A 23,630-nucleotide genomic window follows, 5' to 3' on the forward strand; every position below is an offset into this window, starting at 1 on the left:
ACAGTTGTGCAGCTTCAGCAGGAGGAGGAGGAGGAGGAGAGGACATGAATGACTACGCACAAACTGCAGTCCCTGGTAGCGCAGCAGAGGGAAGTCTTTGATGGTGTAGCTGGGGTTGTAGGAGCAGTCGGGCAACACACCCCCAAGGAACTCGCTGCTCATCAAAGGCACTGCAGACACACACACACACACACACACACACACACACACACACACACACACACACACAGATCAGACAGGAGATTACGCCGTGTGCTCGACACGTTGCAGTGGGGAAACAACTTGCGCAAGACTTTCCATCCGGCGCGGTGCAGAGGAAACAGAGGGGTGACTCAAACAAAGCAGAAGACAGAGAGACAGAGTTAGACAGAGAGAGATAGACACCTTTGTAGAGGAAGTCTCGTGGGTCGTCCCTCCTCATGTCTGCTGCTGCTGCAGGGCCGGGCCCGGCGGCGGCGGCGGCGGCTGCGGTGCGTTGGTGGCTCGCAGCCGTCTGGGGGATATGAGCAGCGTCGCCCATGGACAAGGTCGACTCGTCTGTGGAGTGAAGGAGTGAAGACACAGGAGAACTGAGTGTTGAACAACGTGCATCACAGCAGAGTCTTTTTTTTGTGATCAAATGTTTACAACCAAAAAACATGACTCATTAATTGACAATAGAGACAGTACAAAATGGACTGTAACAATAACGTCTCAAAATAATAATAGTAATAGTGTTAACCTTGCACTTAAAGGGATAGTAGCATTTTTTTTAAAAGTGGGGTTGTATGATCTCCAAATAGCCCCTAAGTACTTTAATTGCAGTAGAAGACTCTCTGCACTCCTCCCGTTAGCAACGCCAGCCCATAATAGCCCTGCCCAGAGATTTACAACATACAGTGTTGTGAATGGACCCAAAGAAACGGCCTATTTTCACGGCCTAAAAGAGGTTTTACCTGAAAAAAATACACAGTTCCATTGTTCGCTATAATATAATTTTTTCCAGCCCTTCAAAGTGCAGGAAAAACACAGTTTTTATTTGGACCTAACCAACTCACGTATCCCTCCGCCCAAGGTTAGTGCCCGCTGATCAGCAGTTGGTTAGGTCCAAATAATAAATAAATAAATAATGTTTTTCCTGCACTTTGAAGGGCTGGAAAAAATTATATTATAGTGAACAATGGAACTGTGTATTTTTTTTTTTCAGGTAAAACCTCTTTTAGGCCGTGAAAATAGGCCGTTTCTTTGGGTCTGTTCACAACAATGTATGTTGTAAATCTCTGGGCAGGGCTATTATGGGCTGGCGTTGCTAATGGGAGGAGTGCAGAGAGTCTTCTACTGCAATTAAAGTACTTAGGGGCTATTTGTAGATCATACAACCCCACTTTAAAAAAAAATGCTACTATCCCTTTAAGTAAGGTGCAAGCAAAACCAAACCAAACGTACATAAAAATAATAAATAAATACAATTATTAGGAGACACTCTCCTGGACAGGATCCACTCAAACCCCCTGACCACCAACAAACAGCTGCTGGTGCCAGCGCTGAACCGGGTCCACTGGCGTTACTCCAGACCGCGTCTTCAAGGTCTCGGTCTTGTTTCACTCTTGGTCGAGCTGGACTCAGACCAGTCAAGACCACAGCTGCACATGACATGGCATCTTACTTCTATACATCTACTCTCTCACTTTGGTTTATGTCATGTAATTCAATAACTTTAAAGAGACCCCGAGGAGTTTGCTTTTGGTTATAAAAGAGTCTCATATCAATGTGGATGAATCTACGTTACCACTTGTTAATGTGTCCATTTTCAATAAATATATCGTTCTGTCTTTATAGTTATTTTAGTGGTCGACTTGTCCAGCATTTCCTACTTTTGGTTTTGCGGACGCTGCCCGGTGGGACATGGGAATAACGCCGCCGAATCGCTGTTTATGGACGGAACTACGACGGTATCTGATCGTCTTCCAACCTCCGACTTTCATTCTTGATGAATGAAAACATTCTTGGCAAATGTTTTACCTTTTTTGTCCGTCTTGCGCCGGTCCAAGAATTTCACCGTGCTCACGGAGGCTCATGGGAAATGTAGTGTGAAAAGACTTTGCTTTTAGTGTGAAAAGACTTTGCTTTCCGAAACTCCTCGTTGTCCCTTTAAGATAATTCAAATAGTTGTACTAAAGTATCTGCTTGTGTAACCATGGTAACAACTTGGTGTCACCAGTTTGAACAGTGGGAGGAGACTTCAGCAGGTTCTGTGCTGTGTTCTTCTGTTCAATACAAACTTTATATGGTTTAGATTGTACATTTATATCATACTGGAAGAATGTTATGTCAAAAATGTAACATGCAGAAAAAATGAATATGTGAGTATTGGGGGCGGGACTAGATAAGCTTTTGCTTCTCCCGCTTTCCCTTTCGGTCATGTGTATTGTATTAATTGGATTGAGATGATGTGTGATGATGATGACTAATTGACATGCCCGAAATGAACCAAATAAATAAATTAAATAAATAAATCTTTTCTTTGTAGCTGAGGAGGAATAATGTGAATATCAAGACACATGATTATTATGAGGACTGGGACTGAACACAGTGATGGTGTTGGAGATGGTCTCGCATTGGTTTGGTCTCGGCCTTGGACTTGGTCTGGTCTGGTCGACCACGTTTGAGGAGCGAAGTTTTAATTCAGTTAGACAAACGTAATAAAATACTGGTAACATCTACAGTATCTTTATAGATGGTCATACAGCTGATTGCGAGGTGAGACGTTAATCGACCAGCAAGGACTTGGTGCTTGTCTGGAAACAGTTTTCAGAGCCAGCAGCCGGAGCTTTGGCCGTTAAACAGCAAAGAACTGGCACCAGGTCAGTCCGGCTGTGGCTCTGGACCAGCACTGGAACCAGCTGGGTGGAAACGGGGTTACGTAGATGAGTGATGTGTGTGTGGCCTTCTGAGCACTTACTAACATAGAGGGAGATGTGTTTGGAGTCAATCACCATGAACCTGAGGCTTTGGTCCAGGAGCTGCCACTGTGATGAAACACAAAACAAAACAAAACAAAGCAGAAAGGAAGTGAGAGTCAGGATCAGGAAGGAGAGCAGACTGGAGCTGAGAGGAGAGAGAAACTCACCGCCACCTCCACGTGGTCCGTCCCTCTGTCGTTCTGCTTGTGGATGACCTCAAAGAAGTACCTCCTCTCAGCAGACAGCCTGTCACACACAACAGAAACAGTAGACAAGACCCTTAAAATGACACAAATTAGACCACGGACCCCCAATGGACAACATATTGAAGCAAACACCAGAAATACACAAATATTTGCTCTGAGACTGAAGAACGTTAATTTGAACGTTGTATACGTTCAAATTATTGCCAATAGCGTGAATTTATTCAAAATATTTCTGGAAAAAAAGGTAAATAAAAAATAAATAAAATAAAAATTTATAAAATAAAATTTTAATTACAATTTCTCAAAGTAAAACGAAAAAAAAAATCTAGAAAAAGTGGTAAAAAAAAAAAGTTTAAAAAATCTAGAAAAAGTGGTAAAATTTCTCAAAAGAAGTTAAAAAAAAATCTGGAAAAAGTGGTAAAACTTCAAAAAAAAGTTTTTAAAAATCTAGGAAAAAGTGGTAAAATTTCAAAAAAAAGTTTTTAAAAATCTAGGAAAAAGTGGTAAAATTTCTCAAAAGAAGTACAAAAAAAATCTAGAAAAAGTGGTAAAATTAAAAAAAAAAAAAGTTTAAAAAATCTAGAAGAAAGTGGTAAAAGTTTTAAAAACGCCCCAAATTCGGGGGTTTTCTGTAACCATTTAAATAAAATAAGAAAATATGTGGAGGAATAGGAATTCAGATTTGACTTTTTGAAGAAAGACGAGGGGTAAAACAAAGTGTTGTTGGCATACAGACAGATTCTATGGTCACGTAACAGAAGTAAACTCTTTGTAATGAGAATGGTTTTAATATGACTCTACTATGTACCCAGCACTTTAATGGTAACCTTGTATGAACTTTATGTTATTTTGGGAGAAAAGAAAAAGAAAAACAAAGAACAAATTGGGTTTAGCCCTAAATTACAACTTCTAGACATAATGTACTTCTTTAAAGAAAACACACAGTCATTTGTTTTGCTAATCAAACACTTGCAACACACTTGTTAAATAAAACTTTTGCACTAGAAAAATTGTAATCTGGTGCTGATCTTAATTGCTGATAGTTTCATTATCTGTGCAGTGTAAAACGCTGCCGGCCCTGTTTCGGTAAACCACACACTAGTCTCATTTTTTCCACCACATTCATGTTGCTTGTTTCGATTCCCAGTAAGCCATCAGACTTCTGTTTCTAGATTAGATACGCTGGTGTTTAGGCGTCCGTGTCAGTGTGGTTAGCAGAGCTGCAGAGAGATAAGACACTAGAGGAGAATAATCGATGCTGGTGAAGTAGATACGTTTTATTTTATGTTATTTTATTCGACTTGATGGGAGAAACTCTTGAAAATGCTCGATCCTATTCCCATATAGGAAACTGATCCGTGAGATAATTATATAATTACACACAGATAAAGGTTTATTTCATACTGGTTCATGTGCACTAATTGTAAAGTAGTGAAAGTTCTTGTGAAAGAGTTGGAGCTGTTAATTACAGGGCACATTGTCAGAAGCATGAATCAGGTTGTTAATGTGATATCTGCAGGTCATTTCAGCTCCAATCTCCGCCGACACTGACATTCAACCAGGTGAAATGTAAACGATCAAACACAATGAAGAAAAAAAAGGGATAGTTCAACATTTTGGCAAATTGGCCCATTGCCATAATCCCTATAGTCATAGCAGTAGGTTTGTTACCTTTAATTGTCGGTGCAAGCTATTTTTAGAACGGCGGAGCAGAGTGGCGAGCTGCTCAGAGCTACGCTACGGAGGCTCATGGGATTTCTTGGTTTCCCTCATCATCAAACTCATCAAATACACAATCCAACAACTCCACAACGCTCTGGTGGACAAGTTGTGACCTGCACATTCACCACGCTATGAGAGAATAACACAACGTTACCACACAGAGTTGTTTTAGAGGGAAATACAGAGACTGTTGATGAAAAACTGCCCCCGACGGGAACGAGCATCAGCGGTTTTGCATGAATTTACCTCTAAAACAACTGCTCACAGCTCTGCTCCGCCGTTCTAAAAATAGCTTAAAGGTAACGAACCTACTGCTATGACTATAGGGATTATGGCAATGGGCCAATTTGCCAAAATGTTGAACTATCCCTTTAAGTGACACAATAAGCGTCACATTTAAAAAGCTATAGTAAAAGAAGAAGAACACTATTACATCGCCTCAAGACTCTTATAAACGTGTCCTACTCTGCCGTGGACCTGTAAAGTTTCTTCCTCCTAAATTCTAGGACCAGGAACTTCTTTGGTGGAGAAAAGACTTTTTACAAATTGACAGATTTACGCCTGAGTGAACCGTCAGTAAACTCACCGAACTGGTCTGGAGGTCTGACTGGCGTACTTCTCAAATTCACCAGGCGCGGTCCACTCTGTGCCAGCCTGGATAAAAAAAAAACAAACAACCACACACATGCAAACAGATGAAAACACAGAGGCAGAAATGAGGAAACGATTAACGCACCGATGAATCAACGCACAATGACAGACAGACAGGCTTTTTACCTTTCCAACCCAGGCCAGCAGCTGCAGGTTGAGGGGAGACTCGTCCGTGCTGAGCCACAGCTCGGAGTTATCATCGGAGCTCAGAGCAAACACAAACTCCCCTGAGAGACAAAGACATGATGGGACAGACAGCATGGTAGGGGTGGGCAAAAATATTGGCATATACGGCAATATATTGCAATATTTTGTATCGCGATACAATATCGATATTCAAAATTTCGATTTTTTTCAAATAATAAATCATGTTTCAGACGTAAATCCAGTACAACTTCCACACCTCTGCTCCGCGAGGTGTCGCTGTACTGCTACCTGTGACCAGTGGCGTGCATTGGGGGGGTTGGGGGGGATAGGGGGGCAGTCGCCCCCCCTAAAGTGCCCCTGGCAAAACGCCAAAACACGCCTTCAAGTGCCCTCTTGGAAGCCAAAATGCGTGCTAAAGTGACCTCGTGGGGGCCAAAACGTGTGTTAAAGTGCCCTCTTGGAGCCAAAACGTGTGTTAAAGTGCCCTCATGGGGGCCAAAACGCGTGCTAAAGTGCCCTCTTGGAGCCAAAACGTGTGTTAAAGTGCCCTCTTGGAGCCAAAACGCGTGCTAAAGTGCCCTCTTGGAGCCAAAACGTGTGTGAAAGTGCCATCTTGGAGCCAAAACGTGTGTTAGAGTGCCCTCTTGGAGCCAAAACGTGTGTGAAAGTGCCCTCTTGGAGCCAAAACGTGTGTTAGAGTGCCCTCTTGGAGCCAAAACGTGTGTGAAAGTGCCCTCTTGGAGCCAAAACGTGTGCTAAAGTGCCCTCTTGGAGCCAAAACGTGTGCTAAAGTGCCCTCTTGGAGCCAAAACGTGTGTTAAAGTGCCCTCTTGGAGCCAAAACGTGTGTTAAAGTGCTCTCTTGGAAGCCAAAACGCGTGCTAAAGTGCCCTCTTGGAGCCAAAACGTGTGTTAAAGTGCCCTCTTGGAGCCAAAACGTGTGTTAAAGTGCCCTCTTGGAGCCAAAACGTGTGTTAAAGTGCCCTCTTGGAGCCAAAACGTGTGTTAAAGTGCTCTCTTGGAAGCCAAAACGCGTGTTAAAGTGCCCTCTTGGAGCCAAAACGTGTGTTAAAGTGCCCTCTTGGAGCCAAAACGTGTGTTAAAGTGCCCTCTTGGAGCCAAATTTGGCAAAATCGCAAAATTTGGATATCGCAATATCATATCGTATTGTGACTCAAGTATTGTGATGCGTATCGTATGGTGAGGTCCTTGGCAATGCCCACCCCTACAGCATCATGGGGACATGTAGGGCACATCAGTGTGGTAGCAGACTAGACACTGGATGTAAAAGCAGGTGAGGTACCGTCAGCGTACGGGTGCAGATAACCGAAGATCCTGAGGCCGTAGTCGCTCCATCGAGGCGAGACGGCCAGTTTCTGCACCGCGGTCCTGGTCTGAAAGAGTCAAGAGGAGAAGCAGCCATGACGGTTCGAGTATTCTTCCTGTTTTTGCTGTAAATACTTTTCAAATAGTATGTATTTTTGTTTATCAATCAATCTATTCACAAGTTACTTCCAATTTGTTTCCAAACTGTATTTCAGTTCAATTCCCAGATTCATAATTTCAACACTAGGTCAGCAAATAATCTTCATCCCACTTTTTTCAAGTCTCTCAGTTCTCAATTAGCTTTAGAGGATTTCCGCACTTTTGGAATTCATCACCAATCCACCTTAGAAACTGCACAAGTATAAATTAATTTAAGAAACAAATAATTCACTTTCTATTGGCCCAATTGAGCAATGCATAATCCTCATACTTTTTACATCACCTTTGATTTTCTCTCTCTCTCTTTTTCTAATTGGTTTATGTTGTTCTTCACATGACTGTAAACTGAATTTATGTTGAACGTTTATCTTAACAAATGTATGTTGAATGTTTATCTTGAATTTTCACACAATATTGATTTTCTTTCTTTTTTAAATTGTTTTATGTTGTTTTTTCATTCTGTAAATTAAATTTATGTTGAATGTTTGTCTTTTGGAGGACCACTTGAAAAGCCCTTAGGGTTTTTTTGGTTTCTCCGGCACATTTGCTTGGACTATTTTGTGTGTGTTGGAAAACTAAGACTAAAACTAGCGGTGAATCAGATGATCAGATCACGTGACGTTTTCAAAGCTCCGTAACAAAAACACAAGGTCACATGGAGCGCTGCCATCAACTTCACTGGAAACTGCAGATGTGAAACTCTCAACCAGTTTTTGTTTGACATCGATAGACCGTGTCAAACCAGAGATATGATGGTTTTAAAACAATAGAAGAAACATGTAACGTGACGAGATGGCGGCAGCTAATACTACTCTTAGTGATCTTTGTGTATTTTTGGGTCCAATATGATCATAAAGTCGATTAAAGTGAAATAATAATCATCAGATCATTAAGGTGAGGCTGTGCTGGGAAAAAAAGATGACAAACATGGGTATGAAAAACATGTTTTAATTCGGTAGGCCTATATAAACGCAAAAATCTGAAGTATTCAACTGAAAGAAAAATAAAAACGAAAGCTTTAAAAGGGATAGTTCACTCAAAATTGAAATTTCACTCATTATCTACTCCCCCTCATGTGGACTAAGGGCTGGGAGAAGTTTCAGAGTCCTCCGTGGCTTCTCTGAGTTACAGGGGGTCTCGGCGTAGCAGTGCATGTCCATATGACGGTTGCGAATGGATACCAACTGTCTTCGTAACAAAAAGACACACCAAAAAACATCCAAATACCTCCATAGTGCTCGTCTGTAATGTCCCTCTTGTACTGAAGCCCCGACATGAGAAATTGTTCCGAAAAAAATTAAATAGGTCTATGTTTTAAATAGGTCTATGTTTTAAGCTTGTTTGTAGCGGAAGCTCCCAGTGTCTCAGTTCACTGCTTTGCCTGTGTCAGTGCAAATCTCGTGCGATTTGCACAGACCGGCGGATGGAAATTAGCACTGATCCTATAATCCGGCAGATTTACATGTTTTTATATGTACATTGATGTGCACTGTCCCATCCAAATAAACAAATAAAGTAAAGTAAAGGAACAATTTCTCATGTTGGGGCTTCAATACAAGAGGGACATTACAGACGAGCAGCATGGAGGTATTTGGATGTTTTTTTGGTGTGTCTTTTTGGATGAAGAAAAGTGAGCTCCGTTCTCAACCGTCATATGGACATGCAGTGCTGCACGGAGCCCCACTGTAACTCAGAGAAGCCACGGAGGACTCTGAAACTTCTCCCAGCCCTTAGTCCAAATTGAAAAAGAAATTGAACTATCCCTTTAAAAAGACCAAAACTAAATAAAAACTACAATGAACAAAGGAAAACTAACTCCCTTCAACACTGCATCCTGCCTCCATCAGCTGCTGCTATATAAACCACGAGAAGAAAGAAAAAAAGCTGAACGTGCATTTCCTGATTTGCTAGAAATGGCTAAAGATGCAGAAAGAAAACACCACCGAGCTCATTTAAAACTGCTTCATCACTGGTTCAACTAAAACTAACATGAAATAAAAACAAACAAACAAATAAAAACTGATGAAAATGTCTGAACTGTAATAACCTCGGTGCAGCAACGTCTTCTCTGAAAACACTGCAGAGCGTTTGATGTGGCAGTGACCTGAACAATGGCAGCACTTCACGTTATCGTTGACTGATCATGACTCAGCGAGTGTTGACTGCCCATCTGCACCGAGCTCTGCTGTAGAAACCAGTTTTATATTTGAAGTCAGATATCAATCAGAAGCCAAAGCGTGTTCATCTTCCAGCACTGGTTGAAATACCTTCTGTGATTTCTAAATATTTGGCTCCAAGCGGTGAAGGGTTTAGCACTTTGATTGTCTATTTGTGAATTGTCTTTGGCACTACTTCTCAAAACCGAGCGCTCCGTGGACCGTGACGGTCTCTATTTACACGGAATGAAACGTCACAGATGCAGCGATACCTGAGAAACAGGGAACAATGGCAGGTTGTTTTGCCGAGTCTAGGGTTGCAAAGGGGCGGAAAATTTAAGCTGGGGAATTTTGGAAATATTCCAAATTGGAAACTTTACACAGGAATTATGGGAATTTATGGGAATTATGGGAATTTATGGGAATTATGGGAATGTATGGGAATTATTGGGAATTTATAGGAATTAACTAGAAATTGGGGGTAATTTAAACAAGCTGTATCATATCCAAACATATATCTGTAAGTATTTAGTTTTGTCATAAGCAGACATCCGTGCAAAATAATACAATTAAAAGGACTTTATCAAGTTTTAATTCTTGTTTGAAAAAAAAAATCCCATTCAAAATGTTAAAGGGACAACGAGGAGTTTTTATTTGGTTATAAAAAAGTCTCATATTAATGTGGATGAACTACATTACTGTTATTATTATTATTTAGTGGTCGGCTCACCCAGCATTTCCTAGTTTTGGTTTTGCAGATGCTGCCCGGCCGGTCATGAGAATAACGCCACCGAATCGCGGTTTATGGTCGGAACTACGACGGTATCTGATCGTCTTCCAACCTCCTACTTTCATTCTTTATTAATGAAAACATTTTTGGCAAATGTTTTCGCTTTCGTCCGTCTTACGCCGGTCCAAGAATTTCACCGTGTGCACGGAGGCTCATGGGAAATGTAGTGTGAAAACACTTCACTTTCAAAAACTCCTCGTTGTCCCTTTAAATGAAAGGAGTCCAGGGTTCAAGAAATCATCTGTGCATGTGATGGAGGAATAGCATATAGATATTCAAGTGCACTTGCATTAAATCTGGTTGTTTTAGCCAAGATTATGCTACAATATATTTTCCCCAACTATATTTAAGTTCCCTGTTAAGGGCCAACCTTCAATTTTGTAAATTTCTGATTTATTCCCGTTTATTCCCATATATTCCTGTTAATTCCCATATATTCCTGTTAATTCCCATATATTCTCGTTAATTCCCATGGAAAGTTTCCAACTTTGAAAATTCTCGGAATTTTGCAACCCTAGCCGAGTCGCTGTTGAGACAGAGATGTGACTTACGTGAGGATACAGCGGGTAGTGTGGATTCCTGCGGAGCTGGTCCGTAGAGCTGCCACACCAGTCCTCGAAGACGTGAAGGTTGACCTGTCCCATGTACTGCAGGACGACAGAGGACAGAGGACAGAGGACGACGTCACTGAGACAAAGTCCTGAGGTTTCTACAGTAACACTCTACAATCATTTACTGTCATATGTCATTTTACAGTGTTTAACTGTGTCAAACTCAATCACACAATCCATAAATGCAAATGGTCATCCAAAAAAACACATTTTCATGAATTTAAAATAGAAACCAGATATTACATGCAGCTACTACAAAACATGAAAGACAGAAAAGCTATAAAAACCTTGGAATATTATAAATTATTACAAACAACTATATGATTTGCTAATACCCCCATAATTTTAGGAGTATTGAGTACACCTGAGTATAAGCCGCACCAGCTACATTTTAAAAGAAAATACATTTTGTACATATATTGGCTGCACTTGAACATAAGTCGCAGGTTTTCATGTTGTAACATGAGATATAGGGGTGGGAGAAAAAATTGATTCACATAAATATCGCAATATCTTTTTTGACGATTTTTAAATTGATTTTTTTTTTTCAAAAAAATTCAAAAAATTTGATTTTTCTTTTTGATTTTTTTTTTAATATTGTGCAATGTGCATTTGTTAGCCTTTTTTACATACAGAGGTACAGGTTTTTACATACAGGTTTTGAAAAGGGTTTAAGTTCACTTTATAATGGAGTATGTTAATTTATAGGCTTCTACAGTATTTGTGTGCAGATAAATGTTAAAAATGCAGACTAAAAATCAAGAGAATCGGCAATAATATCGTAGAATCGCAATTTAAATCGAATCGCTAAAAGGTTTAAAAGGTTTGAAGGGAAGTTAAAAGAATCCAGATCAGCTTACAAGGCCGCAACAAGAATCCATTGACAGTACACGGAAGATTTGTGGAACTATGCAAGTCCGCTCGCTTTTCCGCTGTTTTGGTTTCGCTCCTCTCCTCCATGTGCATTTGTTTCCAATGAAGCCGGCGATAAATCAATAAATGGAGCGGTGGATAACGTTACATAACATATACGATGTTACGGCGTGTGTGTTTGTGTAGTCTTAACCGTCATAAACAGAAGATTATGGGTTTACAGAGCAGCAGTTGACTGTAAATCAGTTCACGGCGTTATCTTATCTTCTGTTCCAGTCACATTAATTAATAATTAGCTGCAAATAATTCACAATGCGATAGATTCTTGCAGACTACTGTATCTTTACAGTTCAGTTGATGTCACCTCATGCACTTTCCCGCTTCTTTAGCAAATAACTTCTGGTACCAGTGGCTGGACTGAAACCAACTGACACAACTGACAGATTAATCTTTACCAAGACATGTAGCTGTGTTTTAACAGAGCGCTGTGTCAACACACTGAAGTCTGCAAACACAGAGGAAGTCTCTGTCTGCAAACATTTACACTCTTTTTGCATTTACAGTCATTTTCTTTTATTTACTCTGACACGACACTGCCTGCTAAGCTGTAAAACTTGTTGTCGTATTAATGTAGTATTAAGGTAACACCATAAACTGAGTTACAGTCAACGGCTTTTCTTTGAAAAGAAAAAATACAATAAATTGCTGTAACTGATTTACAACCAAAACCTTTCTTCTTTCTTTTCTTTTTACAGCCATTTACTGCAAATTTACAAAAAAAACTAAACAAAAAACATTATTGGCAAACCATTTTTATGCCAGTGTGATACCACAGTCTTTTTTTACAGTGTAAGATACTCTAAAAATAAGAGTAAGGCTTTTAACTTTCACCCAACAGGTTTCCTTCCTTGTCCCGTGTGTGTGTGTGTGTGTGTGTGTGTGTGAGAACATGAATCACTTTGCTCACCAACTTTTTACCTCTGTTGTGCAGATTTGCAGATTTTGTGGTTTATTTGAAACCTGAGATGTGTGTGTCTGTGTATGTGTGTGTGTGTGTGTGTGTGTGTGTGTGTGTGTGTGTGTGTGTGTGTGTGTGTGTGTGTGTGTGTGAACATGAATCACTTTGCTCACCAACTTTTTACCTCTGTTGTGCAGATTTGCAGATTTTGTGGTTTATTTGAAACTTGAGATGTGTGTGTCTGTGTATTTGTGTGTGTGTGAGTGTGTGTCGAGGGTTTCCACCACAGTGAGTGAAGTGCTGATGAATCAAAGACGATCACATCCTCACATGAAGCTGCTGACAGTTTGTTGTGTGGATGGACTGTTGGGAGCTGGTTCTTGTCCAGTGATTCGAGGCCCTTACAGACCAGGGGACGTGAGAAATGACTCAAACTCTTGTCTTCATCACGGAAAAAGATGCTGCAGAGTGGGGTCACCTCAACAAGTGGCTAAGGAGACATATTCTGCCCCTTTTCCACAAATTAAAATAGTTCCCAGGTTTCTTAAAGACGTGTCTGTAACATGCTTTGGTCAAAATACCTCAAGGATCAAACATCACAGCTCTTTTCATCCTCTCTAAACAGGTGTCCAGTTGACTTTTCTGTCACTGAGTAAAAAACTGGATATTCATTAGATTCACATGACGTCACTGTGTTTCTGCGCCACCATATTTGTGTCCGAATCAGGGCGATCTGGGCACAGATCACAGCGTCACGTTACCAGAACAAGTGGAGTAGTAGGAGGAAATCAGCAAGAGACCGAAAATTGACGTTATTTGAAAGATGCCAGGATTATATTGTGCTGTTGACTGTGATAGCAGTCGCCAAAGAAACCCCGGACTGCAGTTTTATTCCATCCCAAAAGACGTAAAGTTATAGACGGAATAAATGGTTGACTGCAGGCAGTCTATCAGTGGCAGCATGGGCTGTGACAAGTCTCACAAAAAGAGGGGATTCACTTTTTTTTTAATAACATGGATATATTGAATTCTGCATTTTGATTACTTTCTTATTAATTACTCACTGATTCTGCATTTAGGGTCTTTTATTTCTGTATAACAGACCGTTGCTAAGTAAAACGGGCCGTTGCTAGGGACGCCGCTCTGATCAGCGGAGCAGGGCAGAAGAACTATAAGGATTTTTACCTTGTGTTTCATTTTGACCAGCTTCAGACTAATTGTGATGTTAGAAAAATGACTTGTAGCTTGTTAGAGGGAGAGTGGAGGCTCTCTGCCTCCCTCACCGCTGCTGGAACCAAACCTGCGATCAGAGTGGACAGAGCGGACGGGCCAGCGCAGTGTCACAGCTGTGACCAGCTGTGTCTGTGCCACCGCGAGTCCGTGACACAAACGTGTCCCGTAACCGTCATCTCTTATGACAGACAGGACGACATAAATGTCCACATCGTAACATTTACATGATAATTCATCAATCTACTGATTGATTATCAAAAGCTCGTTGAAAACAACTACACGAGTCGACAGGAGGAGGGTGAGGAGCAAACAGCGGAGAAGTGACCGGACTAAGGACTTTGATCAACATTACGTCTCAAATTAATTAGTTAATTCATAAACTGTGTAATAAGTGGGATAATATAGAGTTAGTCTGTTGTTATAGAGATATAAACCCAGACAGGATGTATGAAACCCTGTCATTTTGTCAAGAAACTGTCATTCCATCCTGTGGTTTGCATGCTGTCATATGAGGAGACCTGTCAAATCGGACACAAATATGGCGGCGGTCCCTTCGACGTGACGTCACTGCAACCCATGAATAAGTAACTCAGGCCCTAGCTCAGCGGTACTCAATAGGCGGCCCGCGGGCCGCATCCGGCCCGCCGAACCTTCCAATCAGACCCGCGACTGAGTTCTACTAGTTTACATATTACTGTATACTGTATTTCTCGGGCTCCGTGCGCCTGTAAGTCAAAGCGCTGGGACATGTAAACACGTGCGGAGCGTTTGTGTGTGCCTGTGAGGCGCTGCACTGGGATACAGAAACGCCGACGAACCCAAATCACCATGCGCGAGTGTTTGGGGAGCGGGCTGGACTGCAGGGTTTTCCCTGCCTGTCTGCAGAGACCGTGGGTGATTTTCACCGCCGTCTTGGTTCAACTGTGTGTGCATCATGTATGGGGGGCCGTTCAGATGAAGCGTCTTTTGCGCGCGCTCAAACCCATTCAATGTAGCCGCGCGTCATGCACGCTCACAACTCAACAGCCGTAGCCGCGCGCATTTGATGAGACGCAATTGTTTTTCCGTGCACACCTGCGGCGCACAGCTGCACGACCTGCTTCCCCCACTGTTGTGTCCCGGTTCCATCGGCCTGTGTCTCCTACTGTTTCCCACTGAGCTCTGCCTCGTTTGAAAAGCCCATGTGTGGAAAGACGAAGAGAAACACACATTTCAGGACCAATGACTTGTATCCTCAGAACAGAGTCAGACGTCCTGTGATGGTCAGGTCATATTTAAGTTGAAAATCACAGGGCATGTCTGAGGATACAAGTCAGCAGTGTAAAGCTCCAGCATGATATGTAAATGATATGATAATGTCAAGATTTTTCATTTTATATCATACAAAACACCATGAAGTGTATAAATAAAAATTATGTGCTTACAAGTAAAATAAAAATAAATTATTAGACGAAAAAGGTGAATTTAATTTCAATCTAGGCCTATTTGAATGTGCGGCCCCCAAGGTGTCTGTTAAGAAAATTTCTGGCCCTTCGACAAATGTATTTGAGTACCCCTGCCCTAGCTGTTTACACGACAACGCTTGTGGATGAAAACGGCTAAATATTTAATTGGATGTGCCTTTCGTTTAGATGGCGACAGCGTTTTGGGGGCTTCAAAACGCAAAAAAGTGAAACCACCCTCCAGAGTGGAAATCTTAAAGACGCTCCGCCGTTGCGTCCCCGTGTAAAGGTTGAAAACGCAATAGTCCGCTCCGATTGCTACGACCTGAAGCGTGCAGACTTGGTGGTGTTGTGTGTTTTGTGTGTCTGGCGTGCATACAACATTGAATTCCACTGTCTTTTGCGTCACCGTGTGCACGCAGATTTCCTCCCCAAAAACGCTAAACGTCTAAACGCGGAATAAAAAGTGAGAACGCAACGCCACTTTTGTGTTTTCTGTTCAGATCGTTTCCGTGTAAACGTAGCCTTAGAGTTCTCAACTTCAGCTCCCGACCAGACATGTAGCTGGTTCAGGCTGAAAACACTGTAGGTTATAGCCAATACACATGACCGGGGTCGGGTCGGTCCATAGGCTTCTTCTTTTTTCTTTTTTCTTTTATAAAACACATTTTCTTGCTGGTTGCACTGTGTGAAATGCACTGCTCAATCGGTGCTGACACCGCTTTTTAAAAAGTTTTCTATGTTGGGTTCAGACCGGCTTCTGTGCTCCACGTGTTGTCGTCTTTACTGTTGTGATGCATCAACACATGCGTTGTCCAGTTTCAGTCCGATAAAGGTGAACACACACAGAAGAAAACTGATTTCCAACATATTTTCACTAATGGTTTGCGTTGTAATGTTAATTTTGTGAAAAATAAGTTATTTCTTGAGTATAAAGAAACATGGGCTAATGATATCTGGTTTAAACCAAAGCTCAGAACCTATTGCCAACTGAAAAATGTATATTGTTCAGAACCTGATGTGACTTTGCCATTGGATAGATCCAAGAGATCTTTATGTGCCCAGTTGAGGGCTGGGATTCTCCCTCTGGCAGTAGAAGTTGGTCGGTTTAACTCAGTACCTGAGGATGAAAGACTCTGCACATTATGTAATTTAAATGTAATTGAGGATGAACTGCATTTTGTGTTTCATTGTCCGTTATATGACGAAGCCAGAACAGGCAGTTTTTGTTTCAGAAAATGCAAAATGTGAAGCCTGAGTTGTTTTGGGTTGATGATGATGAGGTAAAGTTGGAATGGTTCTTCAGAAAAGAAGTCTTTACTATAGCTACTTTCATAAAAAGTGCCTGGTCAAAAAGAAAAAGTGAATTATTTATGTGAATCCCATGTGGTTTCTGTTTTTGTTTGGTTTTGTCTGTGCTCTGATGATTTTGTTTGGTGTCTAAATATGATGATAATGTGTCTTGTAGCTAAGCCCTTATAGGCTGGGCGCCTTCATTGGTGCACGACACGTAAATAAATATAAATTCATTCATTCATTCCAATCGTATCATCTGGGTGTCCTAACTGGAGCTGAAGAACTCCGATATTAGTCGACTAACGCGTTAACATGCACTTCAGCTGTCCAGTTCTAGTCGCATTAAGGCAATAATTTGTTTTTGAGCAGGTGTGTGTTATACACGGAGGCAAAGAACCACCTGAAGAGAAACTATAACAACTGTCACGTCTGTCACGTATTCACATCTCCACCGGTGTGAACGGGTTAGTTAGCGGTCTGTACTGCAGACTGGAGCGGTCGGTAGCTCAGAGTCAGATCTGTTTACTCACAGGTGAAGAGGAGGATCACAGGAAGTGGAGCAACAATGGAGTCACATGATCACTTCACTGGAAGCCAACAGGAAGGTGTGACACACTAACACACACACACACACACACACACACACACTCCCAGATGTCCTGTAAACACACACCACTGTGACATCTGCTAAAGAGGCCGCGTTATCTGATCTCACCCTCTGTGTGTGTGTGTGTGTGTGTGTGTGTGTGTGTGTGTGTGTGTGTGTGTGTGTGTGTCCACCTGTTGATCAGGTTACTGTCAGTTCAGCTCAGTGAGTCAAACCACCGATCACCACTCTCTTTCACTCTTTACTTTCATTTTCTACGTCTTATTAAAATCCATTTGAATCTGAGGAGCTTCATTTGTTTGTGGAAGGTCAGAGAGGACGTGTGTGTGTCTGTGTGTGTGTGTGTGTGTGTGTGTGTGTCTGTGTGTGTGTGTGTGTGTGTGTGTGTCTGTGTGTCTCTGTGTGTCTGTCCTTCACCTGGACGCCGTTTCGGCTTCTGGATGAAGCAGAAACTGTTTAGTCTGAATTCACTGCAGCAGCAGCTGCAGTTAAAGGAAACCACTGTTTGAAATGAGACACATGAGCAACAAGTCTGAGACGTTCCCTAAATGTGTTGTTGTTAATATGATGCTGATCGTTTAAAGGGATAGTATCATTTTTTTTAAAGTGGGGTTGTATGATCTCCAAATAGCCCCTAAGTACTATAATTGCAGTAGAAGACTCTCTGCACTCCTCCCGTTAGCAACGCCAGCCCATAATAGCCCTGCCCAGAGATTTACAACATACAGTGTTGTGAACGGACCCAAAGAAACGGCCTATTTTCGCGGAAAAACACAGTTTTTATTTGGAGCTAACCAACTGCTGATCGGCGGGCGCTAACCCTGGGCGGAGGGATACGTGAGTTGGTTAGGTCCAAATAAAAACTGTGTTTTTCCTGCACTTTGAAGGGCTGGAAAAAATTATATTATAGCGAACAATGGAACTGGGTATTTTTTTTCACGTAAAACCTCTTTTAGGCCGCGAAAATAGGCCGTTTCTTTGGGTCTGTTCACAACACTGTATGTTGTAAATCTCTGGGCAGGGCTATTATGGGCTGGCGTTGCTAACGGGAGGAGTGCAGAGAGTCTTCTACTGCAATTAAAGTACTTAGGGGCTATTTGTAGATCATACAACCCCACTTTAAAAAAAATGATACTATCCCTTTAAAGCTGCTAAAGCTGTTAATCAATCAACAGTAAATTTGTATCTAAAAAAAGATCTAAAATCTTCATAAAGCGTTCCTACAGTAAAAGCTGAAGCTAAATGATGATGGAAACTTTTTAAATTTTGAAATGAACTAAACTGTTACAGTTCAGTACGTGACAGTGATTTTACAGCAGCAAACAGCTGGAATATGAATAAATACTGTCAATCAGGCTTTTATATATAGGCTATATATCCAAGCACAACAACACACCTCATTTTTAAATGTTTAAATTATGTTTTGACCCTTTTGCATTAGTATTATGTCATTTTTAAAGGATGTAGTACAGTATTTAACCGATGTCTAGGTTGCTCCCTTTGCACTTGTAGTATATTCTATTGTTTTAGACATTATAGGATATACTTTATCATATACAGTACTTCCCCTTTGTATCCTATTTATCTTCCTTGCACCTTTCCCTTTGGAGCATCCTGGCAGAAGAATTTCCTTCGGGATGAATAAAGTTATCTATCTATCTATCTATTGTATCTATTGTATCTATTGTATCTATTGTATCTATCTATCTATCTATCTATCTATCTATCTATCTATCTATCTATCTATCTTTTGAGCTGATTATTGCTTCATTTTTTATTATCTTATTTACTTTAGATTATTTTATCGTAGCTTTTAACATAGCTGAAGGTTTTCTTTTGATGTTGTGTGATCTATTTCAGTCTTTTTCTATTTGATTTTATTCTATTTTACAGTTTCTAATTTTATTTACTTTTATGCGTTTCCTCATTTTTAGATTCAACACAGCTTTTCCTCATTTTGTCAGGACGTAACATGAGCACTGATTGTGTTTGTGTGGTGGGGGTGGGGTCTTTCCTTATTTTCTTTCTTTTTTTTTTTTAATTGTAAAGCAGTTTGGGCTCCAATTTATGCATGAAAGTGCTGTAAAATTAAAGTTCAGTTGACTGATTGGTGGATTGATGAATATGACGTCACAGAAGTGGAAGTGGAAACCTGAGGAGAGAAACGAAGCGGAGCTGCCGACGCTGGTCAAACAGGAAACAGAGGAAACAACACAGTGAAGCGGGGTAGGGGCAGGTCTGGGCAGGTGAAGCAGAGTTCAAGAGAGGTCACACACACACAAACACACAAAAAAACACACACACAAACACACACACACCTCTTGTTTCCATGGCTGCGGAGCGTAGCTGCTGGTCCATGCAGCTGGATCCTCCCTGTCGTTGGGCTGTTGGTCTCTTCTGACCTGGAAAAGCCACAGAATTTAACTCACTGTCTAATGTCTACACCTCCTCCTCCTCCCTACACACACTCACACACACACTCTCACACACACACACACACTCACACACACACACACACACACACACAGTTGCGTCACCATATTTTCTACCACCAGTCTTTTTTTCCATGCAGCAGCAGCGTCCTCTGTCCTTACCCATTTGTCAAACATGGCCGTTCTCCAGCTGTTGCCGTCGACATAGGGAGCCATACCTGAGGGAGAGGGGGACAGTAACAGTCAGCAGCAGCAGCTCATGCACTCATCATGCAGCCTGATAATAAAGATGCAAATACTATGATGCATCCCCATCTAAAGAGATTTGCAAGTTCCTGCTCCGATCAGGTGAATGTTGACTTTGCATTCAAACAAAATGTGTTCTGAAATGCAGAATTAAAATGCAAATCTACTACAGGGTTCCTACAGCTTAAGCCAAGTTAAATTTAAGACTTTTTAAGACTTTTTTAAAGCCACTTGAAATGAAATTTAAGACCGACTTCATAATAAACACAAATGCAGAAAAAAGAAAAAAAAAAACACCTCATCAATTACATAGGGTTTTATTACACATAGGGTTCAATTTGACCCACTTTCCTATGTGATCCCAGGTGAAGCGACTGCTACATGAACATTGGATTGTGTCTCTTTCCAGCTGTCCTTTCAAAATAAATGCATAAAAAGTCCGAAAAAAAAAAAACCACTGACTCGGGAGCTGGTGACGGCCGCCACTAACTTCTCTATGTCTGAATGTTACCAATTATTTTGAGATTTGAGACTAATTACAACCATAAAATACCACTTACCAAGAGTTAACATTTTTAAGACGTTTGAAAAATTGATTTAAGACATTTTAATGCCAATTAAGGCCTTGTTTTTAGATTAATGAATTCAATGCCTTTTAAAGGGATAGTTCAACATTTTGGCAAATTGGCCCATTGCCATAATCGCTATAGTCATAGCAGTAGGTTCGTTACCTTTATTTGTCGGTGCAAGCTATTTTTAGAACGGAGGAGCGGAGCGGCGAGCTGCTCAGAGCTACGCTACATCTGATGTTGGACATGTCTTTTATTTTGAAAAATAACTTATATTGAAAGGCACGCATCACATGAACACATGCAGTTGTAATGCTCCTCCTCAGTTTCTTATTATTTGCTCCATTTGCTCTGAATGCAAAGATATCAGTTTCTTATTAATGTGGCCTGAATGCAGTGAATCTTGTTTTGTTTTGTGGGTCTTTATTTTGTGCAATTTGATATTTATTCACTTTTGTGAATATGCTCTGAATGCAGAGATGCATTAGAAGTCAAATATATCGTTTTGTTGGTCTCCATTTTGTGCAGTTTTATGTTTTTTTATTCACTTCCATACATGCAGTTGTCATGGTAACTCCTCAGTTTCATTCATGTGCTCTGAAATGCACTTTGCTCAATAAAGAGCAAAATGAGTTTTTAAAGGCTTAAAAAAAAACAATTCTTGGTTTGAATTCTATAAAAGTGGGTCGCGACTTAATGACCATGGGACAATGTGGAGCCCAGAGTGAGACTAGTTGAGAACCGCTGGACTAAGAGACCCAGTTTGGATTTGGAGTTTGGCAGCGAGAGCTTTTTCTGCAGGAACCAGAGGAAGCACATGGTGTAAACGGCTCTAACTAACGGGGCGGGTGGTTTCCAGCCTTTGTTACACCACAAGATGCTTTTGTCCATTTATTTCTAAAGTGTTCCTGGTATTAGGACAACAACTGGATGTAGTAACTTAAAAGGGATAGTTCAACATTTCGGCAAATTGGCCCGTTGCCATAATCCCTATAGTCATAGCAGTAGGTTTGTTACCTTTAATTGTCGGTGCAAGCTATTTTTAGAACGGTGGAGCAGAGCCGTGAGCTGCTCAGAGCTACGCTATGGAGGCTCATTATGGGATTTCTTGGTTTCCCTCATCAAACTCATCAAATACACAATCCAACAACTCCACAAGGCTCTGGTGGACAAGTTGTGACCTGCACGTTCACCACGCTATGAGATAATAACACAACGAAAGCGAAAACATTTGTCAAGAATGTTTTCATTCATCAAGAATGAAAGTCGGAGGTTTCAAAGACGATCAGATACCGTCGTAGTTCTGATCAAACAAGGCGATCGGGCGGTGTTATTCCCATGACCCGCCGGACAGCGTACGGGAAACCGAAAGTAGGAAATGCTGGGCGAGCTGACCACTAAATAATAATAACAAAATAACTATAGAGACAAAACCATATATCTATCGAAAATGGACCCATTAACAAGTGGGTAACGATTCATCCACATTATGAGACTCTTTTAAAACCAAAAGTAAACTCCTCGGGAGCTTGTTTGTATCTCTGGGAATCAATAAAGTTGTTCTTTTTTGGTTAAACAGTATCTGCAACAGTTTTAGTGACATTTTGCCGTGTTGTTGAGGTAAATACAGAGTCTGTTTGCTGAAAAACTGTCCCTGAAGGCAACGCGCATCAGCGGTTTTGCATGAATTTCCCTCTAAAACAACTCTGTCTCATAACGTCTGTTATTATCTCATAGCGTGGTGAATGTGCAGCTCACAACTTGTCCACCAGAGCGTTGTAGAGTTGTTGGATTGTGTATTTGATGAGTTTGATGAGGGAAACCAACTAAGAAATCCCATAATGAGCCTCCTCTGTAGCGTAGCTCTGAGCAGCTCGCGGCTCTGCTCTGCCGTTCTAAAAACAGCTTGCACCGACAATTAAAAAGGTATAACGAACCTACTGCTATGACTATAGGGATTATGGCAATGGGCACAATTTGGGCCAAAAATGTTGAACTATCCCTTTAAAGCCTTCAACCAGCTGCTGGCTGGCTGGTAACGGTATCTCCCTCCCTTCAGCCCTTCGTGCCGTGTCGTCATCTCTAAAATTAGAGGGGTGTGTGTGTGTGTGTGTGTGTGTGTGTGTGTGTGTGTAGGGTTTTTAAAACACAGCCGACGAGTGGGTTGTTTTTTCTTTACGAGCCTGTGGTGTCAGTGAATGCAGCGCCGGGGTTACAGCGACTCTGTCATTATCACCAGGGTGGAGATCTCCAAACACACACACACACACACACACACACACACGCCCTGGAGACGTAGTGGACCATTTTGGCAACACTAGTAATTCTAGAGTGGAGGTTAAGAAAAGCAGCAGAGTGTTTATCTTCCTCTTCCTACCGAGACCCGATCCTGCTGCTGCCTGTTCTCCTTCACTCTGTTCACCACACTTCCTTTTCTTTTTGTATTTAACTTAACTTTTACCATGGCAATGTGGTAGCTACAGTAATCTAAACATAATAGGAAGAAGCAAGCTGCAGAGAATAGTAAACCTACAGTAGCCTCAAAAATCACATAGGGACGAGACAGAAACCATTAAGTTGTATATGTACGAGGAGGAAGTGCTTAGGAAAAAAGATGTCAAAATAGCAAACGATCCCTCTCATCCTCTCAATAGGGAGTTTGAACTTCTTCCCTCTGGTAGACGACATTACAAAGTACCAAGGGCAAATCGTAATATTTTTTTTAATTCCTTTATTCCTAATGCAACTGACCCTTCGCGTAAGCCCCGCCCCCCTTGGTTACTGTTGCTACGCCAGGCAAGCTTTCACTCCCAGCCATGCTCCTGGCAGTATTTGGTATCGATTTCAAAGGAAATATCAGAAAATGTCTGGATTTAAACTGTTCTGAGATAATAGAGAGAAGAAGTCACAAAGATCATTCAGAGTTTTCAGTGACGTGTGACTCGCGCAGGAGGATAAAACATCTGTTCAACGACACGACTGGACAATGTACAGAGCAGCAGTAAGGACCGGTCATTTTACCGTCTATCAACCCACCAAGACTTAGGTCATCTCACTGTAGGGTTGTTCGGTATACCGGTACTAGAGTGGTACCGGGGTACTGACACATTTAAAACGGTACCATACTGCGCTTAGATGGGACCGGTACTTTCATTTTACGCCGCCGGCAGCGGTGACGTCGCCGCGTAAAGTCGCCGCATTGTAATTTGAGCCGAGGCTAGTGAGTGAGCGAGTCACAAACGAAGCAAGGTGCTTTTTTTTATTA

The 23,630-nt window shown here is 41.4% G+C and overlaps 1 protein-coding gene across 1 annotated transcript in view; it reads right to left on the bottom strand.

Moving 5' to 3' along the window:
- Window positions 1–23,630, bottom strand: part of b4galnt3b (beta-1,4-N-acetyl-galactosaminyl transferase 3b) — a 51,074-nt gene that overhangs the window by 19,183 nt on the left and 8,261 nt on the right. The window contains exons 2-11 of the mRNA XM_085780495.1: window positions 19,713–19,768; window positions 19,437–19,520; window positions 10,650–10,745; window positions 6,971–7,061; window positions 5,648–5,748; window positions 5,457–5,524; window positions 3,110–3,188; window positions 2,942–3,008; window positions 385–537; window positions 61–170 (exon numbers count right to left, since the gene is read on the bottom strand). Coding sequence (XP_085636621.1) covers window positions 61–170; window positions 385–537; window positions 2,942–3,008; window positions 3,110–3,188; window positions 5,457–5,524; window positions 5,648–5,748; window positions 6,971–7,061; window positions 10,650–10,745; window positions 19,437–19,520; window positions 19,713–19,768 — 905 coding nt within the window. The remainder of the gene's footprint in view (window positions 1–60; window positions 171–384; window positions 538–2,941; window positions 3,009–3,109; window positions 3,189–5,456; window positions 5,525–5,647; window positions 5,749–6,970; window positions 7,062–10,649; window positions 10,746–19,436; window positions 19,521–19,712; window positions 19,769–23,630) is intronic.

This window comes from Trachurus japonicus, chromosome 6 (genome assembly GCF_045865225.1).
Source record: "Trachurus japonicus isolate A0001 chromosome 6, Traja_1.0".
Taxonomy (NCBI): domain Eukaryota; kingdom Metazoa; phylum Chordata; class Actinopteri; order Carangiformes; family Carangidae; genus Trachurus; species Trachurus japonicus.